This window comes from Callorhinus ursinus, unplaced genomic scaffold (genome assembly GCF_003265705.2).
Source record: "Callorhinus ursinus isolate GAN/ISIS: 27379988/994484 unplaced genomic scaffold, GSC_fseal_2.0 scaffold4, whole genome shotgun sequence".
NCBI lineage: Eukaryota > Metazoa > Chordata > Mammalia > Carnivora > Otariidae > Callorhinus > Callorhinus ursinus.
In genome coordinates, this window is record NW_027397066.1 from 127,416,309 (window position 1) to 127,442,952 (window position 26,644).

Below are 26,644 nucleotides of genomic sequence, written 5' to 3' on the forward strand. Positions count from 1 at the left end.
TGCTAAGTCAGCCCTCCTCCATCTACCATCTCCACGCACTCTGCTTTCCCATTTTCATGCAGGTTTTATAACTATTAGATTCTTTTACTATAATTTCAGTGGGGTTTCTTTGGGGTGGTAAGAGACAGATTAAAATGCACACGTTCAAGCCTCTTTTTTTTTTTAAATTTTATTTATTTATTTGAGAGAGAGAGAGAGAGAGAGAGAGAGAAATAGTATGAGAGGGGAGAAGGTCAGAGGGAGAAACAGGCTCCCCGCTGAGCCGGAAGCCTGATGTGGGACTCGATCCCAGGACTCCGGGATCATGACCTGAGCCGAGAGCAGTCGCTTAACCAACTGAGCCACCCAGGCGCCCACCTTCAAGCCTCTTTAACTGTCTTTAACTCCCCTTCTTCACTGGTTCCTCATCAGTGTTTTTAAAAGAACTTTATTTTATTGCAGTAAGAACAGCTACCATGATCTACCTTCTTTACACATTTTTTTTAGTGTATAATATCTTACTATTGACTCTAAGTCATAAGCATTTAAGCCTTCTTAAATCTCTCCAATATTAAGGAAAACAGGACTAATAAAAATGTTCCCCTTGAGGCCATGTCTCCTTTCACCTCCTGCATTCTCTCTTCCTTCACAGCCAACCTTCTTAAAACAGTTGCCTACACTCTCTCACCTCTTCTGCAACTTCCTTGTATTTCTCAATCTACTACCACCTACTTTCTCCTCCCATCACTCCACTGAAGCTGTTCTTTCAAAGCATACTCCTGTTGATAAATCCAACGGCTAGCTCCTGGTCCTCACCTTACCTGACCTCTCAGTAACATTTGAAACCACTATATTCCCTCCTTCTCACAACACTCTCTTCTTTGGACTTTCTGACCCTGCACTCTCCTCACCTCTTCCTACCTCCCTGCAAATGGGATTATGCGGCACAGACCATACTTGCCACGCCAGGCTCACCTCTTGCCATGCCATATTCCAGTTCTAGGCTCCCATGCATGGAACTTCCTTCAGCTCATAAAGCAAGCCATGTCCCACTTCTCCTCTGGTCTGTGTACATCCTCTCCACTTTTATTTGGCCCATTTTGCAAATTCTGTCTATCTGTGTTGGCTGGCCCTCCTATGCGCTTCTCAAGCACATATTCTGTATTCTCACTACCAGTATGTTCCTTAAAAGGTACTGCAAGTGCCTGCTTACTTGTCCATGCATCGTGAGGACAAGACCCATGTCTGTTTTTTACCTTGTGCAAAGGTGTGTCACGTCAGAGCTTATACGATGGCTAGTACAGGGTAGGCACCCAATAAGTGTCAGCTGAGTGAATAAAGACACAACGGAGAGAGGGAGAATCAAATGCCTACAGAAGACACCCATTATAATGGGCCAGCAGAGCAAATGAATATGATCCCCCCAAAAAGACTTCACATTATAACCTAAATTCTTCGGGCTGCCTTTTTCTATCTTCTTATCAGTGTATTTGACAAATGGTCACCATTTTTTTTGGTACAAAAACAACCAAATGCTGAGTCAGAATATCATAGCACCAATACACCATCTGAGGGCTCAGAAAAGGGCAACTGTCTAAATGTTTCAATATATTTACACAGGTAAATCGCTGGGTTTGGAAGTGCTATGGGAATGGCAATGTTTTATTCTGGTAGTTTTGGTATAATTTTGCTCACATACTAAAATAGGTCTTTTTTTTCCTTTTCTAAAGATTTTATTTATTTATTTGTGAGAGAGCTAGCGAGAGAGGGAACACAAGCAGAGGGAGTGGCAGGCAGAGGGAGAAGCAGACTCCCTGCTGAGCAAGGAGCCCAATATGGGACTTGATCCTATGACTCTGGGATCATGATCTGAGCCAAAAGCAGACGATTAACCGACTGAGCCACCCAGGCACCCCAAAATAGGTCTTTTAAAGACAGAAACATTTTAGAAGAGGTAGTAGATTAGCTCTGTCAAGAGAATAAGCCCTTAGGCTCCTTGAATCATGAGTGTGGTAGGCTCTGAAGAGAAAAAACAAATCCCAGCTCATGCAAAACTGATTTCTAGACTTTGACTGTCATTTAATTAATATAAGCCAAGCTTTCAATGCTCAAATGGCCCCACACACCTTCACTGTTTTACTACTACGCTCATCACTAGGCAAGCACATTCTTCTTTGGTGTACAGCAAGAAGTCTTACGTATGTTGACATTTTAGTTGTTTTGAACTGTCTCTAATATTTGACACTTAGCCACAATCGAAGAGCCTATTTATGGAAAACATGCCTATCTGCAAATAGATCTATTTCCAAATGTGAACTATGATAAATACTTTGCTGGATACTATATTCTCAGCTGGAAAACCTAGAAAGAATTCAGAGGTTACATGTAGTCTCTTGATAATGAACTACCATGTGGGGGGAAAAATGTTTTGAGCTCAGAACGAAAAAAGGAGGTACTGTGATGAATTGTTTTCCATTTCACCTGTCTGAATAGATATTACTCTATTTCTACTATATTCGCATCTCTGCCCAAAAAAGAACTCCCACATTTGTAATTCAGAAATTGTGTCTCCCCAAACAAAAATCATTTCTCCACAGATATATAGTCTAAGCCAGAGGGAGGGAGGGGCAGACACCCCTTTATCTGTCTTTCCCCCAGAAAGACTCAAGAGTAAATCAAAGGTGACCCTGATGGGGTTTGCAGGGATGGGAGTCCGCCACAACAAAAAGCACAAGTAAGGAAAAAGTTCCAAGATAGAGACACTGCCCCAATATAACCAAAGCTCTGGGTATGGCAGACACATTGGAGGCACTGCCCATAACCTTCTACTCTGGGCAGTGACTCTGAGAAAGATAAATATGCCTCTGCAAGCCTGCCAATGGTCAAATCAACCAGCTTTCGCTTGTATTTAAGAGTCAGAGAGTATGAAAGTCACCTGTGACAGTCCCTCCTCCTCCCTCCTGATCACCACCATCTATACACATTCCCTCCAAGGATGGCAGGAAATCCCACACCCAGTCGATGCTATATGTCCCGGACAGCCCATGATTTATTTATCACCTCAAATATTCACATTGTTCCTTCCAACCTTTTCTTCAAAATCCAGCCAACCATATGAAATTATATGATAGCAATCTTGCTGATGAGTACAACGGATCCAATCATTCCTTGGGTTTAAGTGAAAATGAGCAGATAAGTGAATAGTTAACTCAATGCATATTGTGGTTGACTTTTTCTCTCCATTATTGACCACTTAGTTTTCAATAATCACAATCATTATTGATCTGACACTGTAATATCATGTGCTGTTTCCTGTGGCTAGACTCCTCCTCCTCCATTTATCTGCCCAACTCCTCTATGACTTCTCAGATAACTCAGACACCACCTCTTCCAACAAGCTTTCCAATCATACTCATACCTCAATTTCTCACAATAATCCTTCTCTTACAGAAGTAGGTGTCCCTCCGCTGGATTCCAAAACCATGCTTATATATCACCTTCACAGGCATAATCACACAGTACCCTACTTGTTTATAAGTAGACACCTTTATAAGACACTCCTCCCTACCTAGTTTTTAAACCCCTCAAAGGCAAAGATTGTCACTCATCTTCATGTTGTAGTTCACGGCCCAGTGTCTGGTATTTTGTAGACATTTTAAAACGTGTGTGAAATGAGTGAATACATGTATGAACAAACAGATGATGTTTAGACTTAGAAACAGAATTACAGAGATGGGTCTTTAGAAAACATTTAGTTCATCCTACTTCACCAAAAATTCCCTAAACAAGTACTTTCTAAGAGTTGTGCCAAGCCATCAGGCAAATCCAAATCAAAACCTCAATGAGATACCACCTCACACCAGTCAGAATGGCTAAAATGAACAAGTCAGGAAACGACAGATATTGGCGGGGATGTGGAGAAAGGGGAACCCTCCTACACTGTTGGTGGGAATGCAAGCTGGTGCAGCCACTCTGGAAAACAGTATGGAGGTTCCTCAAAAAGCTGAAAAGAGAGCTACCCTACGATCCAGCAATTGCACTACTGGGTATTTACCACAAAGATACAAATGTAGGGATCCGAAGGGGTACGTGCACCCCAATGTTTATAGCAGCAATGTCCACAATAGCCAAACTGTGGAAAGAGCCAAGATGTCCATCGACAGATGAATGGATAAAGAAGAAGTGGTATATATACACAATGGAATATTATGCAGCCATCAAAAGGAATGAGATCTTGCCATTTGCAATGACGTGGATGGAACTGGAGGGGGTTATGCTGAGTGAAATAAGTCAATCAGAGAAAGACATGTATCATATGACCTCACTGATATGAGGAATTCTTAATCTCAGGAAACAAACTGAGTGTTGCTGGAGTGGTGGGGGGTGGGAGGGATGGGGTGGCTGGGCGATAGACATTGGGGAGGGTATGTGCTATGGTGAGCACTGTGAATTGTGTAAGACTGTTGAATCACAGGTCTGTACTTCTGAAACAAATAATGCAACATATGTTAAGAAAAAAGAAAAAGAAGATAGCAGGAGGGGAAGAATGAAGGGGAGTAAGTCAGAGGGGGAGACGAACCATGAGAGACGATGGACTCTGAAAAACAAACTGAGGGTTCTAGAGGGGAGGGGGTGGGAGGATGGGTTAGCCTGGTGATGGGTATTAAAGAGGGCACATTCTGCGTGGAGCACTGGGTGTATGCATAAACAATGAATCATGGAACACTACATCAAAAACTAATGATGTAATATATGGTGATTAACATAACAATAAAAAATAAAAAAAAAGAGTTGTGCCAAGCTGTGAAAACAAGGAAACCAACATCTATGTCCAATAAAAGAGAAACATTTTTTAATGAAAATATGATTAAATAAAAACCTTACCGGCAGAGTTCCAGGCAGAGATGCATCAAAAAAAGATACCAAAGAATTTGGAGGTGCTGCAAAGTGGACTTGAGATCCAGAGAAGAGTTTAGAGTTGGAAGAGATCTGGGCATGAATTTCCAAACCTACCACAGCTGCCCACTCGTGTTCACTAAAGAGAAAGAAAGAATCATTAAGAAGTAGTTAGATCCATCACTATGCATGAATTTCTACGACCCTAAACCACACATGGTAATTTGCTATTTGTGTTTTTAACTTAAAATAGATTTCAGATTCTTACATTTAAAAATATGCCATATTGTATCAATAACTGAATCAAAAGCAATTCATGATGAACATCTACAAGACCAGCAAAATGAAATTCATTTACAACACGGTACATAGGAAGAGTTCACTGTACAAAGAGGAAGGTGATGAAGGAAAAATATGGCATCTTGAAACAATTTAGAAATGGCTATCAGATGACGTCTGCTTGGTTGACTCCAGTGAAAAGCAGTATTTTCTAGATTAATTGTCCTTTATCAGTTAATAACTCAGTAAATGAAAGCTTACCTTGCAAACATTTTTAGAATTAACAAAAACATCATGTTTCTATTAGTAGAGAAATAATGGTGAATAGCTGTATGTCTTATTTAAAAAGGAAGGGAAATTCTCTGTCATGTTTTGAATTCATAACAATGGCTTGCAAAAAAATGATCAGAGTGACACAGATATAACAGATCATCACTAATCATACTCTTCCTGAGATTTTGGGCAAATGAAAACATTAAACCATCAGATGTGGCTTTTTTTTTTTGGTCCCCCAAATCACTTTCAATTCCCTATAGTTTCAGGTTCCTCTGTTTATGCTTGATTGCTATCAAATCTAAGAAGTTGTTAAATCCTATAATAACCTCTCCTACTCTGCTGGGTCTGTATGAACACACAGGTCTCTCTAGGTTCGTGTAAGTGTGCTTATTCCTTCCGAAACCGTATATCCTGGACCATGCCTGTTTACACACACTCCCTCTATACCTTGTTCCTATCCTGCTCTTCTCCCAAGCAATTTTCTGTATAATCTAGATTTTTGTTTACATGTACTGGGTTTTGTCCCCAATATTTCAACACATGAAGTTCTATATCTATAGTACCGTGAGAAGATTAATTCCTTCTTTTTAAAGTTTGGAAGCACCGCCGGCAATTGAGAGGAAATAAATGAAGAACTCATCAGAAATTCTGCATTCACTAAAACATCACTCAAAACTATTTTTGCAGTTTCATTACATGAGAGAGAAAAGTACTTTACAGTCAGACGATCTAATTTATGAAAGGAATAGAAGCTGAATGCTTCTGGACATTTTCCCTCTGTTGCTCCAACAGAAAAGCAAAAATAATGCCAACTTAACTATCTCAAAGGCTAGTGATTACTAAACACGTGCCTTCTGTTTCTGTATTTAAAAAGAAACTATGTAAATCTTATAAAGTATAAAAAGCTGTTTAGAGGATATCTAACAAAATAAGCCAAACTTTAATCAGAGGGAAGATCTCTTGTATTGACTGCATCCTCCTAGGTCTAGAAACACGTTCAACACGAAACGCCTCCATAGACAGTGTTTTCGGAGTAATGACATTAAGCCACCACCATCCTGAGCTCGTAGATAAAGGCTCCCCTTCTACTTTAAGAACACTGCTGTCCCATAGTAGCGCTAAATAAATGTCAGCTAAATAAGATCCTGCTTTCCGGTGCCACCGACCCCTAGTGCTATTAGTAAGGTGACTGAATCCACTTTTCTGTGTGTGTAGTTTTACATTCAAGAAAAGACCTGCGATTTTACACTCGAGAATTCCCCATATATGCCTACCTATTTGAAGAGTGTTTTATGTGTGGAGGTGGGGCTGACAGAGAGCTAGTTTTGTGCTTTCATTTAGGTTCCAGCGCTGAAAGTTACAGCCCAACCTCACCATCCTCCCCCACCAACCCCCGCCCCGGCTCATCGGAAACGTCTGGACTGAAGCTGGGCTGTAGTGGCCATCACCTTCCCAGTCCCGCAGTTCCACCTCACGCTTAAATGGGTATTAATGGTATGAAATAGTATACCCTTTCCTTGACTTCTGGACGGCGATGAGGGGCTGCTGAGCCACGGAGCTCTGTCCCCTTTTCCTCCTGGACGTGAGCCCAATCGCAGCCCCTCTTCCGTGGCGAGAACCGCCGTCAATGCAGGCTAAAACCCAACGCTTTCCAAGACAGGACCAACGCAGCATGAGGGCCGCCATTGCCCCGCCAGGGTCCTGGTCAGGTGATACAGTCTCCTTCTTCCGCAAGGCTCTCTGGGAAGCGTAGTTCTAAAAAAAAAAAACAAAACCAAAAAAACCCAATAAAACTTATTAGGCTCACACCGGAAGACTACTATTCCCGGTGAGCATTGCGACTCTAAGGCTGCCGGAACGCTGGCGGGGAGCGGAGGGAAGGAGAAATAGAGGAGAGGGTGGGAGGGCTTCTGGGTCGGGAGGTGTGACTCCTCCTAGCGGGGAGTTGGGGAGGTTTGTGGCGGGGCGCGTGTGGATGGGTTTGAGTGAGAACAGGTGGTGCGGAGATCCAAAGCCGAGAAACCTGGCCGGGATTTTATACCTCGGTTAACCTTTCCAGCTGAAGTAAATGAACTTGACATCTCTGGGAAAACTTCCGAACCTCCAAGTCCACTCAGTTATTTTCTGTTTACTCTGCCAGTTCACACACTAATTTGTGCATTAATGTAACAAATACTTATTTGCATGCCTACTACATGCCAGGCATAGTTCTTAGGCACTGACGAGTGAGCCAGACATTTATGGCCACTATTCTCGTGGAATGTAAGCATTGTTGGGAGAGACATACAGAAAAGTTACAAAAATAGGACACTTTCATGTAGGTGGTTAAGTGCTGTATTTAAGCAGAGGTGCTTGGAGACAAACAGACCTAGATTGTACCTTAAGGTACATTTTAACTTATTTTCCTTTTTGTACTTGCTCAGTGTTTGAAACACTTTTCCTTACATGCAAAAGCCTTGATAGCAGATGCCATCATCCCAACAGACTTATTTTCCCGCTTTGAAACTCAAACCCTTCTGAAACTCCCATTGATGTATTTGAGCACACAATTTAGAATAGTCGTTCAGCCGTTCTCTATTTTAGCACCCTATTTTGCTTCTGCATATTATGCTTATGACTGATGTTTATCTTCTGTCTCCACAAGCTCCTTGAGAATGGGGAATTTGTCTTATTCAACCAAGTATTATCATGGTACAAAAGTAGGCCCCTTAAAAATATTTGTTGGATGAAGTAGTGCAGTGTGGAGAATGTGTTTGACAAAGAACAGAGTGGACACCCTTAGAGTAGTAGTTGCTTAGGAGGGAGGTGATGAAATTGTGTGGTGGTGGAGGCAAAGAGAAATTGACCTATGTGAGATAGATTTAGGAGGTAAGACTGAAGGACTTGGTGATGGATTGAATATGATGGTGATAGACTTGGTGGGGTCAAGTAACTCCTGAATTTCTGGCTTGTGCAAATTGATGGCTGGTGGAGTTATTCACTGAGATAAAGAAACTAGAAAAGAAATAGGTTTCAGGAAAGCATGAATTTGGTTGCCTTGGATACACACAAGAGGAGAAGTCAAGGAGGCATCATTGATGCCTAACTTTGAGTATGGAGCACGGAAAAAGCTGCAGACTCTGTATACTTCTCATTGGTAGATTTTCAATTATTGATCAATCAATAACCTATTGATTAGACAGCTGTAACCTATGATCTATTTCCAGCAATACTCTTGTACAATTACGATATTTTATGCAGTTTAATCCCTCGATGGAGGCAATTTTCCTTATTCTCCTTAAAATGTCATTATTTACTTTTTCCATCTTTTCTGTTTTTTCATCCACTGTCATTGATCCAAGTTGCTACACCAGAAGTATTTTCACATGACCACAAATGAAAATGAGAGAAATGACAGAGCCTGCAAAGTAGAGGTAGAGATTTGTTCCAAAATTCATTGCTAATTATTGACCTTTATATCAAGTTCAGATCACTCTTGAGATTCTGTATTAGTATCTCTCCTCTGAGTTTCCATATTTCCCACCATTACTTAGGTAAGTTTGCTTTCTCTTTCTCATTTAGCTCCTCAGGTTTTTCTGGCCCAGACTGGGGGTCAGGAAAGTTGCCTCTGATCACAGCATGGTTCCATCTTTGATAGGACTGCAGAGGAAAGGGGAATCCCATGTCTCGGAAGTGAGCACAGGCAGCCTTTAGCCAAAAGGGGAGGGAGATCTTTGCTACCTTACCACTGGTAATCGGCATCGTCAGGAGGCATTTCACTCCCATGAAGTGTTGGGATGTTTTGAAAACCACCACGAGAGAGAGAGCAGCATACCTAATGAAAATCCTCATTTTATGGACAAAATGCACAGCTTTCTTTATGAAGCAGTATTATGCAGTGATAGCGTATCACTTCAAAGGCTCCTACCCTACCACTAGAGGGAGAGAAAATCCTCTGCATGTAAATGTATTTGATTCCTTTCACAAATGGAAACCTTCTAGCTTGATGCATATTACATAGCCCTTTCAAAATCCCACAAGAGCTAATGGCTTCTCTTCTCCCCCCAAATTATCTGTCATTTCCAGAAATGCCCATTGGTGTCCTCATGCGTGGTCTGGTGTCTAGGAAGGCACTGTTTTCCAAGCACTCCTCCTGCCTTGCTCCCTTAGCTAGTCAGGTGCTCCCACCCAACCTCCTACCATGGGACCATGTCTCACTTTCCTCCTGCATGCCAAATCTGATATCTGTCAGAACTCTTACCGACAGCGCTCTAGCTGAGAGAGCTATTTTGGTTCCACCAAAAAGGTGGCTGTCATCTGGAAGACACAGAGATTTTCATTTTCAAGAAGCTCAGAAGGTAGCAGGACAAGGTTTCCAGCAAAAACATTCTCTTAGGGAGAGGTTCTCAGCTCTTATTTTATTCACATAATTGACACAGTACAAATAAATTTAGAACAAGTTTTTAAAAAGATATGTAAGCCAGAATAGAATTTCAAGTTGTTACTTATAAATGGCAATAGTTAGCAAGCATGTCTAAAATAACATGCTTGATTTTGTTAGTATTCTTCAAAGAGTCTTTGAATGTCAGACTTGGATCAGACAGACCAGCTTACCCCTGGGTTTGACTCAAAATCCCCAGGTATCTGTAGAAACACATTGATTTCTGAACACAAATCATCACCCCAAATTTAAGTGGTTATTCTTTGATTAACTACTTTTTCCTGTGGAAACGAAGACAGTGCTTTAAAGACGTTAAGCAGACTAATAAACAAAATGTCCCTTGTTGTCTAATAGAGCTGGATGTGGTATTCCCCACCCCTTTTTAAGATTTATTTATTTATTTGCGGGGGAGGGGTTGTAGAGGGAGAGGGAGAGGATGACAGCCCCAAGCGGACTCCCTGCTGAACATGGTGCCGGACACCGGGCTCAATCATAGGACCCCGACATCATGACCTGAGGCCAAATCAAGAGTCAGATGCTTAACTTACTGAGCCACCCAGGTGCCCCTGGAGTTCCTCTGTGGGACTATTAGTTTCTATCTGTTCTATGGGTGTAATACCTAGCCTGCTGTCTTAAATTTTGTGCTATGTGGTAGGGAAGAAAGATAGCTAGGTCAGTATAAATTCTCTAAAAAAAAAAAAAAGGCCACTTAGAACGATGTATATATGACAAAAATGGACAGCATCATTTTCATGTCAGAAGAACACTGACACTAGAGGAAGTCCCGTTTTTGAGAAAGCATTCTGAAAACATAAAGTTCCTTCTTAGAAAAACCACATTTTTTCTTTAAATTTTTTATTGTTATGTTAATCACCATACATTACATCATTAGTTTTTGATGTAGTGTAGAAAAACCACATTTTAAGATCCAGTGAAGTGTCATCAGGGGAAGAAGAAAGACTGGGTATACATGCATGCTAGACAATTGGGAGAATAGGATTCATTTCCTTCTATTTTCCCATTAAGTCTTGATTCTGATAAAATACTGATGTGGAGGGAACAATTGCTTTCTCTAGAAGATTGCTTTGAGGCAAAGAAATCTATAACTTTTTCTTCCTTTCCAAGGCAGGGAAATAGAACACCCTGTCCAATGTCTTTGTTGAGATGAAGTGCCATCTGGGGGAAGATGAGGCTTGCGCGTGGCTGCAATCAGGCTCGTCTAGCCCATAAACTGTCATCTCTCCACGTCTTTCCTTCTTTCTTGTCTCAAAGGACGGTTTGCTTGTTCCCCAGCGTTTTTCTTTTTTAGAAATCTGACTAATCCTGGAAGCAAAGAGGAATTGTGTGTAAGAAAGAAGCTCCCACCTCTACATATCCCCATGACTCACCATTTACTTGAAAGAAGATACTTCTGAGTCACAAGTAGTGGGTAGTAGAACATGTGAAGCTCTGTGTCCCTGTAAGCTATGTTTAGCATGTGGTGAGATTCCTGCTGTGCACTAAGAAGCTCTCTCTTTTATGTTTTGGAATTGGGTATTTACCCATCAGAATTACAGAGCTTGTACACACACACACACACACACACACGCACGCTTCTAAGTAGTATCTTATTTCCAGATCAAGCAGATATAATGACCAACAACTTTTAAGTTTGCAAAACAGATGACTTTTTTTTGTACATCAGCTGGTTCTCTTGATTTTAAGACTAAAGATTTTAAGGAGTAAAAGATTGGATGTTAAAAAACTACTCCACCAAGACACATGAGCTTTGATGACACTTTTCCCTCAGTTGAATGAAATCCTACTTGCTACTTGAAGGGAAGATGTATCAGACTCCACGAGGGTGGTACAGAAGAGAACAGAAAGGCTTATCTTACACATGCTGCCAGGTAATCGGTGTCGTTACCTGTGCATATCTGAACTGGGATCTCTATATCTAGGCTGCCCTTGAACCAAGAATGGATGGGCTGCACAAAGCAATAAAGGCTGAAATCTTGTTGGTGGCAGAGACTTCGGGGCTCACCACAGTTTAATATATGGCCATTGAGAGGAGATTAGTGCTCCATGAAGAGGTGCCAGATTGAATGAAAATCAGGCAGCTCAATTCAAACACATTACCAATCAAATGATACAACTACTGAGATAAATGCAAAGAGAGACAGAAAAAAACCACCAGTGATTCATGAATACTAATTAAAGAGGGAAAGACCAGCATAGACATTGTTCTTGTCTCCTTGGAGTCTGACTCTAGGTTCTAATTCACCAGTAAGAGTTGATAACTTGACCCAACAGTGATTTCAAGTTGATGTTGATTCCACACTTAGACTAGCTTTGCTACTAAAAGGCATTTTACCCCCTCTCACATGTAGTCAGAGCGAAAAGAAATGATGCTAAGAATGGGGCTGAATACTGCATCTTTCAAAGGGCAAAAGAAAGTAAGATTATATAAAATGCCACTCTAGCAAATAACAAGCCTAATATTCTGTGTTGATTCTCTAAGCTGTTACCTTTATTTTGGCTGCCATAGTACATTGGTACAATATCTCTGGGAAACACTTTTGCAGTGATTCAGAGTCCATGATTTTAAAAATTTTTTAGAGATTTATTCGATAAATGCATTACCTTCTACCGGCCACACTGAAACTCACATAATCTGGTGAAATGTTCTCACATTTTATGAGGGTCAGTTTGACATTTTACAGTCTCTCAGGGTTTAGGGTCCTTAGCAGACGTCAAAATGAAGAATCTTGAGTTTAGGAAAGAAAATCATTTGTCTTGCTTAGTTCTCTAGACCAGAAACCGTTTTAGGTGCCCGGGCCCTTTCTCTTGGGATCTATGACAAGAGGACATTAGCTGCTATGTAACAACCTCCCTTATAGCAATTCTGTTTTCTAGAATAGCAGCTCACTTCCCCAAGGAAAACCAGTATTTTGTTGCTGGCCTACATTGTTCATTGTTTTTTTCTAGAAACTTCAGTCAGACTTATCCTCCTTGTGTTCTCTTTACCCAACAGAGATCTAAGGTGTCACTTATTTCAAAGTGGTAATATCCCTTTGCATTGGTTCTCTCGTGCAATGGATCACCTGAACTGTGCTTCTTGCTGTGTAAGTTAATGGTTGTCATCCATGGAGTTGAAAAATAAAATTGAGTATATATATATCTATCTATATCTACATATAGATAGATATATAGATATATATATCTTTGGATTTCTATGGCATCATTGATTCAAATGTTGTGTTTACTCCCTCTTCTTTAAAAAATGCTGTTTATTTTCAATTGTCAAAAAACAGCAAGTGTGGAAGTGATAGTTTTCCCTCTGTCTGAAATATAATGTGGCAAGACAGGTCAAATTACGGAAAATCAATTAGTTTCTATTACAAGAGTCATGTACCCAAGGTCCTGTCCTGTCTCTGGATACTATAGCTATTGTTTGCTCCTCTCCAAAATTATTTTTAGGAGAAAACCACTGAAGGATTGTTTTTCTAAAGCAAAAAACAGATAAGACCTAGGCATTTAATCTTTGTTAGTTAAGATAGAGGCAGAAATAATCACCTCTCTTCCTATACTTTTTAAGCCACATACTCTTGAAAGAGAAGTTACCATTTACTTCGGAAGGTGTAAAATTTCCAAATACTACAACTTCTATATCATACAATCTATGCCTTTTGATATAAGATAAAAGCTATAATGTTTCCCAGGCATGTGGTTTCATATACATCTCATCACATTGAGAATTCTTTCTTCTCTTTTATCCTCTGATATAAAATAAATTAACAGGTTCAGCTGGACAAACATATCTAGGGCTTAAGTTTTCATTATTTCATAATGTTATTTTTTCATAGATTTACACTTGAACATGCCTTTCTTTTTTTATTTTTTTAAAATATTTTATTTATTTATTTGACATAGAGAGAGAGAGAGAGACAGAGTGAGCACAAGCAGGGGGAGTGGCAGGCAGAGGCAGAGGGAGAAGCAGGCTCCCCACAGAGAAGGGGGAGCCCGATGCGGGACTCGATCCCGGGAGTCCGGGATCATGACCTGAGCCGAAGGCAGTGGCTTAACCAACTGAGCCACCCAGGCGCCCTGAACATGCCTTTCTATCAGGATAAAAGTTGCCCCGAAATTTACCTTGCTTTTCTCTCTTTCATGTTTTAAGAGGACAGCTTTTGTTTCAAAGATTTATTTTGGTATCAGATAACTTCTTATATTACACCTGGAGAAACCAAATAGCTCTAAAAACAGGAACACAAAGCACCAAAAATGTTGTTTAAAGGTAAATGACATTAATTATTGAATTCAGAATATTAGTATTCCGTTTTCCCCGCTACAGAACAGGGCAGCCATGCTCAGCAGTCTTCAATTAACATTGACTTCCACTTAAAATAAAGCACAGATAGAGAAGAATTGTTTTAAAGCGTTGTTAAGCAACATGAAACTTGTACTACTCCAAGTTATAACTCCTGTGTTATCTAGGGCCCTACAGTTAATTTTTAAAAATCCAAACACTTTTTAAAAATAGCCTTGTATATTGAATTCCAGCATGGCGCTGCTTTTTTGTACAGCCATTTCTGTAAAATGCGAGTTTATTTATAGATTGCAAGTGATTCAGAGATGTTCCAATATAAAAGGAAATGATACTCTAGAGTGTTTATTCAGGGCTGTTTGGGGCTCTCTTAGAATGTTCAACTTACTCAGAGGATTGCTTTTAATCTTCTGAAGCAAAAGGAATTTCATAAATTAAAATTGTTGGCCAGATGGAATTTCCTGATTAATTTTTTAGTGTTTGGTGTTAAACATAATAATGAAAGAAAGAGTAATGAGAGTAAACCCAATTAACATTTCATAAACCTTATTGCTCTAGATGGCTTACCCTTTTATTTTTATGGTTTCCATCTATTGTCTTCCTGGACAACCTGACTACCTGGAAAAGCTGAGCATGGCCAACTTCCCTTTCTCTTTCCCTTTCTTTTCTTTATTCAACTTCCTTCTCCCATTTATTTTCCATGTATTCATTGAGTCCTTATAAGCCTCCAGGCATCATTTTCCAGGCATCACTTTGTCCTATTCTTTATGGATCCTGGTAGGAAGAATATTTTTAACAATCCCTAGTAGTAAGTCACTGCCGTTAGAATGGTGCCACTCTTGTTGCACAAGAGACTCTTAATTCCATCTATAATCATATACACTAACTTACAGTTTGATAAAAACTAGTCTTTGTGACATTGAAAGCGAAGGTGGACATTCAGCCTGTATTTTTTTCTTTAAAATTATTTTCAGCTTTATTGAGGTTTAATTAACAAAAAATTATAAGATCTTTATAGTGTCCAACATTAAGATTTGATATACACAGACACCGTGAAAGGATTTCCACAATTGAGTTAATTAACACATCCCATCACCTCACATATTTACCTTTTTTTTGTGAGAACATTTAAGTTCTATACTCTTAGCAAATCTCAGCTATATAATACACTATATTATGAATTGGATCCTCAGATCTTATTCATCTTTTTTTTTTTTAAAGATTTTATTTATTTATTTGTCAGACCGAGAGAGAGGGCACAAGCAGGGGGAGTGGCAGGCAGTGGGAGAAGTAGACTCCCCGCTGAACAGGGAGCCTGACACGGGGCTCGATCCCAGGACTCCGGGATCATGACCTGAACCGAAGGCAGATGCTTAACCAACTGAGCCACCCAGGCACTGCAGATCTTATTCATCTTATAACTGAAAGTTTGTACCCTTCTACCAACCTCTCCCAATTCCCCATCCCAACCTTAGCCCCTGGCAGTCACTTTTCTATTCTCTGTGGCAATGAGTTCAACTTTTTTTAGATTCCACATATAAATGATACCATACAGCATTTGTCTTTCTCTGTCTGGCTTATTACACTTAGCATAATGCCCTCCAGTTTCAACTGTGTTTTTGCAAATGGTGAGATTTCATTCATTCGTTTCTTTTTATGGCTGAATAATATTTCAGTGTGAGTGTGTGTGTGTGTGTGTGTACGTGTACACGTATATATACACAAACCATATTTTCTTTATCATTCATGGACACCTGAGTTGTTTCCATCCCTGTCCTACTAAGCTGAGATTTTTGAGTTACAAGGGGACCATATCTTTCATGTTTCATGTCCTTTCAGTTCTCAGAACTCTGCTAGCTGTATTGGCCACAATCTACCCACTGATTCTAGGAATTGTTCCCCTCTCCCACCCGCACCATTCATATGACTACATTAGGAATTGCCAAGCTGAGCTAGAACTCCATGCCAGGGCTGGCTGCATAATTTGTTGCATCCAGTGCAAAATTAAAATGTAGACCCCATTGTTTAAAAAATTATTAGGAATTTCTAGGTGGAAACAGTAGAGCATTAAGCCAAGCATTGGATCCTTCTAAGCATAGATCTCTGTGTCATTGCACAGGTTGCAGGCCCATGAGGCTGGGCCTGCTCTACACACACACACACACACACACACACACACACACACACACACACACACACAGCTATGGTTTATTTGTCCTGGGGAAAGGGAATATCTGACCCAATAAGTTCAATCAGAGCCCTTACCTGGTTTATTTGTTTTTTTTTGTAACAGAACTAAGAGAATTTTGTCCTAATTGGGTAAAGCCGAGGACCTACAAGCAGTCTTGTTTCCAGCCATGCGAAGAAAGCCATTGATGTGCTGAACACACATTCCTCCATCCTATCTCAGACATGTGCAGGGGAATTTTGTACATACCCAAATATCATCTAAGGTCCAGATGGCCTGATAGTGTCCCTGCACCCCTGCAACTTACTATCCACTAGGCTTGAGGCTCAAGAGGCTGAATCATGTGACCTCTTAAGCATTTTTGAGATCTATAGTTCTCTGAGTCTATAATCAGATTCTATCAGACTAACTTCATCTATAACCATAATGAGTAGAAATACAGAAAAGCTCCTGATTACTCATTTTTCTCAGTCAAGGTTCATAGAAAAGCCATTTGTTTAGACCTTCATAGTGTAGTAACCACTGAGATAAAAAACCTTTCCGTTAAGCCTGGCCATCAGCCAAGGCAATTTTTTAGCAGGGTGATTCTGAGGGCTCCCTTAGGGGAAAATCACCTAGGTCTAAGCAAAGAAGACCTCATATCCCAGGGAAGGTCTGCCTCCACAATTTCAGTCCCTTTCTCCTTTTCCCAGTAGTACAACTCCAAAGAATTTTCTCAAAGAGGATTCACAAAACACTGGTAAATGAATAAAGATTGGCTCCTGGCAGACCTCTTCACTGACATTTTCTGGGAGCCAGTTTTAAAGAGTATCTCGAGGGGAAGTCATCTTCTAAGGACTGAGGTCTGGGCTTTGGTTTTTCTGAGTTTTTTCCTATCACCGTATTAGTCAGACTCTTCAAGGAACGAAACAATGATCAATATTAAATGAAGGCTGTAGACGAAGTTTAAAGTGATCAAGTAGTTACTTCACAAACACATGCACAGAAACTTAGGGGACACTTAGCTGGGTTTACTGTGTTATCTTAACTATTTTAAAATAGAAGTGTATGTAGATTGAAATCTGTTCCAATGAGAAATAAGTAATTTCTCAAATATCCCAGAATGTAGGGCCCTTGGGTACAGAGCAGGTTGTCGCAGAATAATATTGAAGCAAGTTGTCATTCTTAGGCAGACTTTTCTGTTTATGTCATCTTTTGTAAATTTGTAGGTGAAGATGCTAGATCCCAGCATGATAAAAACTCATATTTTCACAGTGTCTACCAGGATCTACCCAGACACTTTTTTCCCCCCTAATCATGGCTGGGTTAATATCCAGAGCCCTGCTTCTGTGCACTGCCTCAGAGGTGAGGAATTGATACATGTCATAATGATGACTTGCTCCTACATTAATATTTTTAGTTCTTTCAATGGAATACAATTTAGCTTTTTATCTCTTAAATAAAAACAGAATAAAGCTAAGGTGAAACCCGTAGGACTGGAAGTGAATGCAAGCTTGCAAAGACCATCCCTTAGGGAGGGCTCTTCTACAAATGTCCAGAAGATTGTGTCCATATGTCTTTCTGGAACCTTTGCCAAGATAGTCACAGGATCAAAATTACTTCTTCATGCCCATTATGCAGTGTCACATCTTACAGAGCCAAAGGAATAAATTCCAGACATGCAAAACACATATCCCTTCAGCCTCTCAGGCAAGCTGTCAACTCCAGCATTAATGCACAAATCAAAAAGGGCAGCCAGAGCCTTAAGACTTTTCCTGCTAACCTATTCCTTACTGGCTGCCTTCCTAATGCAGTGGAGTGAGAAACCCACAGCCGGGCCCTTGTCCTTCACACTGCACTCTCCCGTGCAGGGATTCCTAGACTGGAAAAAAAATAGGGTAAGAAAGGGAGCAGGAAATAGAGGGAAGAGATTTTTGTCAGGTAGAGGAGAAAGAAGTCATATATTCAAGAGCTCTCTAGTAAAGGACCTACCACAAAAATATTGACTGCCTGTCCTTGAACTGGCTAGAGAACATGCTCCGAATGCTGCTCCCCTTTCTCTCAGCATATTCCATTGTTCTTTCTCTCCATAGTCTGTCCTCCATAGCTGAATGCTTCTGAATGTTTTCACTCTTAGAAACAGTATGATTCCTGTCAAACCACAGCTTAAACTTTTCAGAAAAGCTCTTGAGCTTTCATTTCTGCAACCAAGATCAGCAATCTGTCATGTACAGTGGCATTTCCAACTGACTGCTGGAAATCTCCACCTGGATGCCCTGCCAGCACCTTGAAAGCAATATGTCCATGGTCTCAGCATCTCTCCTCTGAATGTAATGTTCCTTCTCCGGACTTTTTTCTGTTAATAAAACCCGTTCTCTCAGCCATCCTGGCTATAAACATTGAAATTATATGTGAATCTTGCCATTCCTGTGCTGTAACATGTGTTTGGTGACTGCCTAGTTTCTGGGGGTAACTACACACAGATGATGGCTCCATGGGACAAGAAGCAGCTGCGGGGGAGAGGATACCAAGTACCGTTTAGGGACACATTGAGTTTGAGATGTCAGTGAGACATCTAAGTGGATATATGCAGGGTGAGTGGAAAATGTCAGTCTGAAAAACAAGAAGTTGAGGCTGAAAATATAAATTTGGGAGTCATAAGAAGGTAAATGATGGTTAGGAGCATGAAAGTGATTAAGTTACCTGAGACGGGGTGTATTTCAAAGTTGTAACTATGTATATGGTCCTGAGAGCAACCATGAGGTTTCTGGGTCAGAAGCAGAGTTATTATAACCACATGGGTTCCTCACATTGCACTCGCCCCTTTCAGGGCAATGTAATGAAATGGAATGTAATGAAAGCCGGATGTCACCCTCAGTGTGCAAAAGGGCTTTTGCATTATGAGGAGGAACTCCAAAATTATGAATCTGGGAACCAATCACAAAGATTTTCTCATGTTTTCCCAAGGACGTTTTATAGTTTTTGGTTTTACATGTAGGTCTGTGATACATTTTGAGTTAATTTTTGGGTTCAGTGTAAGGTATGGATCAAAGTTATTTTCTTTTTAAATGGATATTCAATTGTTCCAGCACCGTTTGTGGAAAAGACGATAGTTTCTCTACTGAATTGCCTTTTCGCCTTTGTGAAAAACATCAGTGGTTCTTGTATATGTGGATGTATTTCCGGATTCTCTAGTCTTTTCTATTGATTTGTAGGTTTATCTTTATACCAGTACAACACTGTATTATTATAGCCTTATAATAAAACTTGAAATTGGTTAGTGTCAGTTATACAACTTTGTTCTTCTTTTTCAAAGTTGTTTTGCCTATTCTAAGTCCTTTGCATTTCCACATAAATTTTAGAATCAGCTTGTCAATTTCTACAAAAAGCGTTGCTGGAATTTTGATTGAGATTGCATCGAAGCTATAGATTAACTTGGGGAGAGCTGACATTTAACTATATCAAGTCTTGTTTAGTTTATTTAGTTATTTAATTTTTCTCAACAACATTTTGTAGTTTTCACTATACATGGCTGGCACAATCTTGTCAGGTTTACCCTTAAGTATGTTATTTTTTTGGTGCTGCTATGATTGGTATTGTTTTTAAATTAAATTTTTGATTGCCACCAGCATACAGAAACACAACTGATTTTTTTGCATATTGCATTCTGCAAATTTACTAAAAATCACTTATTAGTTTATTGACTTTGTTGCAGATTTCATCAGATTTTCTACATGGACAATCATGTTATCTGCAAATTAAATAAGTTTTATTTTTTCCTTTTAAATCCAGAGGCTTATTTATTTATTTATTTATGCTTTATTTAATCAGTTAGAACCTCAAGGACAAGGTTGAATAGAAGTCATGAGAATGTACATACTTGCTTTATTTTTAGGAGATAGTATGTTTTATATATTTCCCCATTAGTTACCAGTTCTACCACTCCTTACTCCTTTGTGTAGACACGTATTTCCATCTGTTATCATTTCTCTTCTGCCTGAAGAACTTCCTTTACCTCTAGGTCTGCTGTTGATGGATTATTGCAGTATTTGTATGTAAACAAAAGATTCTTTATTTTGCCTTCATCATGCAATGATTTTTTTTTTCTGAGTTCAGAATTCTAGGTTGCAGTTGTTTTTTTATCCCTTTACCCAAATATGTTTTCCCAATGTCTTCTCACTTCCATTGTTTTTGATAGGAAATCAGCTGTTATCCTTACTGTTCCTTGCTACCTATCTTTCTTTCCCCCCTCTGGCTGATTTTAAGATTTTCTCTTTATCCTGGCTTTGAACAATTTTATTTGATGTGCTTTGTTCTTAAAATTTGTTCTGCGATCTGTGGATTTATAGGTTTTACCAGATATGGAAAATTTTCAGCCATTTTCAACTTCAAATATTTGTCCACTTCCTCTTTTTCCACTTCTGTCCTTCAGGGACTCTGATATTAGCCTTCTCAAAGATATCCCACAGCTTACTGAAGGTCTTTTTATTTTTTAAATTTTCTTTTTCTCTGTGCATTTTTATTGGGATAGTTCTTATTACTATATCATCAAGTCACTAATTTTTTTTTTTTTTTTTTTTTTTGGTAATGCCTCTTCTGCCTTAAGTCCCACCCAGGGTATTTTTCTTTCCAGGTGCATCTTTGGCAATGAAGCCTATGAAGGAAGGGGTATTATTCATCAGATGGACATCAGGGTCCTAAAGAAGTTTTCCAAAATGGGTATTTGGCAATTCTCCTCTTTATGTATTTGCTGATTGAGAGGGGAAGCCCTCTTTCAGTTCTAATTTTTATCCAAGGTACACATACTTAGAGTATATGTATTAGTTAGAATTAGTTTCAGCTGCTTTTAGCAAATGACAATGTCTTAAATACATAAGGTTTATTCTCATTTATTCTCTCATAGTAAAAGCTGTTTTGTGCTAGGTAGTCCACAGCTTGTTTGATAACTTCAGAAACATAATCTCCTTCTAGCTTTCTGCTTTGCTGTCCTCAGTCACAGGAAGCTCTAGGCTTTCACATCTGCATTCCACATAGCAGAAAATAATAATAATAATAAAAGGGAAGGATAAAAGGAATGCCATATTCAATAACTTCTGCTTACATTTCATGGGCCAGACTGAAGTCACATTGCTACATCTAGCTGCAAGAGTGATTGAGAAGCATGGTATTTTACCTGGGCATACTGCTCTCCTGAATAAAATTGGGATTCTATTACCAAGGAAAAGGGGAAAATGGTAGGCAACAACATTTCTGTCATAGTTTCTAAGAAGAACTATAATTCTCTGTGCCCATCTTCCTCCTCATCCTGATTTTCACTTCCTAGAGGCAACTGTTTTCAACTATTTTATCTGTTTCCCCTAGCATTTACCTTCATACTCAGATAAAACATTAACATTGTGCTGCTAATTATTTTCTTGTTTTAAATACTATCTATTTAAGGGCACCTGGAGGCTCAGTTAGTTGAACTTCCAACTCTTGGTTTTGGTTTGGGTCATGATCTTGGGGTCATGGGGTTGCCCCACTACCACTGCCTTGGGCTCAATGCTTGGTGCAGAGTCTGATTGAGGTTCTCTCTCCCCTTCTCCTGCTGCCCCTCCCCCCCAGGACAAATGCTCTCTCTCTCTGAAATAAATAAATAAATCTTAAAAAATACTATCCATTTATTTCACTATGGAAAATGAGAAATTTTTCTCTCTTGTGTACTTATGCCTACACCACTACCACTTCCCTTCACCCATTCTTCCAGCATAATTATGTCATAATTTTATTTACTCTAAATTCAATGTTTATATTGTTGGGGCCATGTTAATATGATTCAAAGCTGTGTTATGTAGTATATTATGGTTATATGTCCTCTTTTTAATTTTTAATTTTCACTGAATGATTTTTTTTCCTTTGCTTAGTTTTATATGTTCCTAACTCATTTGTAAACTTTTTAAAAAAATTTTTTTATTGTTATGTTAATCACCATATATTACATAATTTGTTTTGGTGTAGTGTTCCATGATTCACTGTTTGTTCATAACACCCAGTGCTCCATGCAGAATGTGCCCTCTTTAATACCCATTACCAGGCTAACCCATCCCCCTACCCTCCTCCCCTCTAGAACCCTCAGTTTGTTTTTCAGAGTCCATCATCTCTCCTGGTTCGTCTCCCCCTCTGACTTACTCCCCTTCATTCTTCCTCTCCTGCTATCTTCTTCTTTTTCTTTTTTCTTAAAATATGTTGCGTTATTTGTTTCAGAAGTACAGATCTGTGATTCAACAGTCTTACACAATTCACAGCGCTCACCGTAGGACATACCCTCCCCAATGTCTATCACCCAGCCACCCCATCCCTCCCACCCCCCACCACTCCAGCAACCCTCAGTTTGTTCCTGAGATTAAGAATTCCTCATATCAGTGAGGTCATATGATACATGTCTTTCTCTGATTGACTTATTTCACTCAGCATAACACCCTCTAGTTCCATCCACGTCGTTGCAAATGGCAAGATCTCATTCCTTTTGATGGCTGCATAATATTCCATTGTGTATATATACCACATCTTCTTTATCCATTCATCTGTCGATGGACATCTTGGCTCTTTCCACAGTTTGGCTATTGTGGACATTGCTGCTATCATTTGTAAACTTTTAAGTGTAAATTGCATCTCAGTACAGCCAAACATATATTTGTTTATCAATTTCATCTTTGTTTTAGAGACTTGCTTCTGGAATTCTCTGTCTCCTGTTGTTCTGATCTGGGCTGGTTACTCCGTGGTCCTAATACACTACTATCTTCCTGACCAATCTTATTATCATCACCCGGGGGTTTCCCTCCACCTCACGAATGTGTTGGGTCTCTATTTCTTTGTTCCCGTGTTATGTCTTCTTTCTTGGTTTATTTCCTTGTTTTGGTAAGGCACATTTTCTAGTAGTTTCTTGAGGAAGGACACATTGGCAGTAAATACTTGAGATGCACATCTGACAGCATCTTTGTTCTAACCTCATACTTGGTTGATAATTTGGATGGGCTTAAAATTCCAGGTTGGAAATAATTTCCCCCAGATTTTTTTTTCTTTTTCACTTAGACTTTTTAAGGCATTGTTCCATTTTCATTTTCAATGTTACCATTGAGAAGTTCTATGCCATTCTGCTTCCAGGACTTTTATGTCACTGTTTTCCCCCCCGCCCCTTTGGCTGCTTTTTGGATCTTCTCTTTATTCCTAGTGTTCTGAAATTTTATAACAAAGACTCTTTATGTGGGTCTATTGTCATCTATTTGGCCGGGCAGTCCATTGACTATCAATCTGAAAATTTATATCTTTCACTTATAGATAAAAAATTTGAATTATTTTTTCTAGTAATCCCCCTTTGTTCTTTCTTCTCAGGGCTCCTACTATTCAGATGTTGGGCCTCCTAGATTGATCTTCTCTCTCAAGATCTTAGTTATTGTGAGTTTATTCTCTTTTAATGCATTTTCTGTCACTTTTATATAATTTTTGGAAGCAATGGTAAATGCATGTGTCCAGTCCTCTCTCTTTAACTGGAACCTTCTGATTGCTTTTCAGATAGTTTTATTATGGGTGGGAGAGCTTTGGTAAGAATCGATATGGTCTCTCGGAGATGATAGCCAGACTTCCTTTTGTTGGTCTGATTTTCCCACCTATCAAACTTTGCTTCAGGAGGTTTACACAAAGTAGAAACAAAGGCAAGTGAGTGAAAGTACAACACGACCAGGTGCAAGCCCCTTGGGCATGTTATTCACTCTCTCTCGTAAGGTTTATTCATTTCAGAAATGAAAGACAATAATGCTCACCTTTTATAGCTCAGGGTTGTTGTGATGATCAAATGAGGGCAGGTAAATGAACACTATTGGAAAGATATATAGTGGTATATTAATGCGAAAGATTAGAGCTCTCAGAAAGGAACACAGAACCTCCTAATGAACACTTAATTAGAACTTGTTGTTGCTGTTTTTGACCAGAGAAAACTAAATAAAGCAAGAATAAAAGAAGCAAGAATCAGGTAAAATACTATTCAAGGTCAGAGAGGAAGCTCAAGACAGTGGATGGAGCAGAGGCCCTTGAAACAGACAAACAGATAGACAGACAGGGTTCATACCCTGATTTCAGAACTTATTTGGGCCATCCATAAGTTGTCTTTGTTGGCAAAATAAGAATATAATGTCTACCTTGTAGTGTTGCTGTATGAAACAGATTTATAGAGATAAAAATAAATGTAAAGCCTCTGGAACATAGCTGGCATTTAATAAATGGTAGCAATTATCAGTGGTTAGGGGTTTGTTGGTTCTGGAGCCAGGCTGTCTGGGTTTGGTCTAATCTTACCATCTGTGAGTTGTGTGATTTGGGGCAAATTACTCAACCCCTCTGGGCCTGTTTCCTTATCTTTAAGATAGGATAGTAATAGTTGCCATCTTATGGGGTAGGTATGAATATTGAATAGGTTAGTCAATGGAAAATGTCTAGAGCCCTGGCACATAATTACCACTCAATTTTAGGTACTATTATTATTATTATTATTGTTACTAGCTACTAAACAACAAAACAACTGTTTCAACCATGCATTGAGTCATCATTTGGAGTCCAGATAAAGTCACAGATGTAATTTAATTTGTGTGCTAAAATAAATTTGCACATAATAAATAAATAGAGATTACTTGTCCTGGTACCAGGTGGCTCATTATCTAAAGGGCCTCCAGTCTGTGTCCTTGGTCCCATAGGTCCTTGAGCCAGGGATGGCTCAAAGACATTCTGATGGAAGTGCTCTGGGCCAACTCCTGATTTTTTCCTGAAAAGCAGAAGCCTTAAATGGGGAAAGAAGAAGAGGGGTGAATTATCACCTAAACAGCCTTCCTTCATGGGCATCCCCGAAGAGCTTCAGACATCAGGGCCTTTCCATCTGATGCAAAACCTGAGAACTTACAGAACTTATTGAACTCTGGCCTCTTGACTTCAAATATTCCACTAGTAGTTGCCTACCCCAACCAATCATTAGATTGACTATGGAGATCCCTTAAGCCACTCACTAGCCCTGACTTTACCCTGGAATGCTTTTGACTCCAAGCTGCCTCTTGCCCTGGGACTGCCTGCTCCATGCTCTGGTGTGGTTCTAAACTGTAAGGATGTCAGTATTGCCCAAGTGCTTAATGAATGTTTGTTGAATGAATAATCACTGGGGGCTAATATAGTGAATATGTCTGTTATTCATATCATAGCATATACATGAAACATAAAAGTAATATGTAGCTTATATTTCTAAAGTTAATATCTAGTGTTGGCTGCCCTCCCCTAGGCTCATGTGCTTGCCTTGTAGTGGTTTAGTGTTTGTGTCTCCTCTAAAAGACTGTGACTCTCTCAAAGATGGGGGACTTACTTTTTCTCATCTGTAATATTTGAGGAGTGGATGAATGAATGAATCTATCCATTCAGCAAATATTTGTTGAGCTCTGAGCAATGATCTGGAGGTAGAGCAGTGCTCTAGACAGAAGAGGTCTGTGATCTCATGGAGCTTACATTTTGCAGGAGGAGACAACCCATAAATGAATAAATGAACAAGCTAATTTCAGAAAGTGAATGCAATAAACCCCTCATAAATTCCACCAGTGCAAATTTCTTTGGTATTTTTAATAAGGAAAATGTAATGTGTAATTTGGCCCCGGGTGCACAGAGAAGCATCAGATCTCTACAGAGGGTGGGAATAGAGACTGCAGAGATTTATCTAAATTGCTAACCTGCAATGATCTAGTCCTCCGAAACGAGAGAAGCAGCGGCATTGCTTAAGTATTTTAGCTTGGCCTGCAATTTGCTGAGCAGGGGCTAGAGGTGACACGTCATAAAACTACACAGGTTTTTAACTGATAGGTTTACAGAAGGTTCAGTTGCAAATCTGTGCTCTGTAATTGGAAGTTTAAAGGCACAGATCTCAGGTCATTTAAATAAAAAGCTCAATATTCCTTCCACCTTCTCCCTCTTCAAAAGATGGAAGGAAACATCTCTGTCAGAAGTAATCCGATACACGTCTATAACTCCAAATGAAGAAAAAATTGGCCACTATTGACAACTAAGTCCTTACACATAGCATTTTTATGTTGTAAGTGTATATAAGAATAAACCTTTCTTTAAAACATGACAGATATATTTTGAAAATACTATTCTACACATCTAAGTGATAACAGGAAAACAAACTTAAACAGCCTAGACCAAATTTCACCCTTTGATGCACACAGATAACTCTCGCTGAGATAATCATACAAAAGCCAGGGCTGTACTTGGGTCTCAGAGAAACATGTGTTTTCCCAAGAGCAGAAGTTGGTCTTCA

At 39.5% G+C, this 26,644-nt stretch overlaps 1 protein-coding gene across 3 annotated transcripts in view; it reads right to left on the bottom strand.

The window, feature by feature from the left end:
- GATB (glutamyl-tRNA amidotransferase subunit B) overlaps positions 1-7,136 on the bottom strand; it is a 94,080-nt gene extending 86,944 nt beyond the window's left edge. For all 3 annotated transcript variants that reach the window (XM_073892367.1, XM_025874310.2, XM_025874311.2), the window contains exons 1-2: positions 6,941-7,136; positions 4,864-5,014 (exon numbers count right to left, since the gene is read on the bottom strand). In XM_073892367.1, coding sequence (XP_073748468.1) covers positions 4,864-5,014; positions 6,941-7,116 — 327 coding nt within the window. In that variant the 5' untranslated portion in view covers positions 7,117-7,136. The remainder of the gene's footprint in view (positions 1-4,863; positions 5,015-6,940) is intronic.
- Between the last annotated feature and the right edge of the window lie 19,508 nt (positions 7,137-26,644).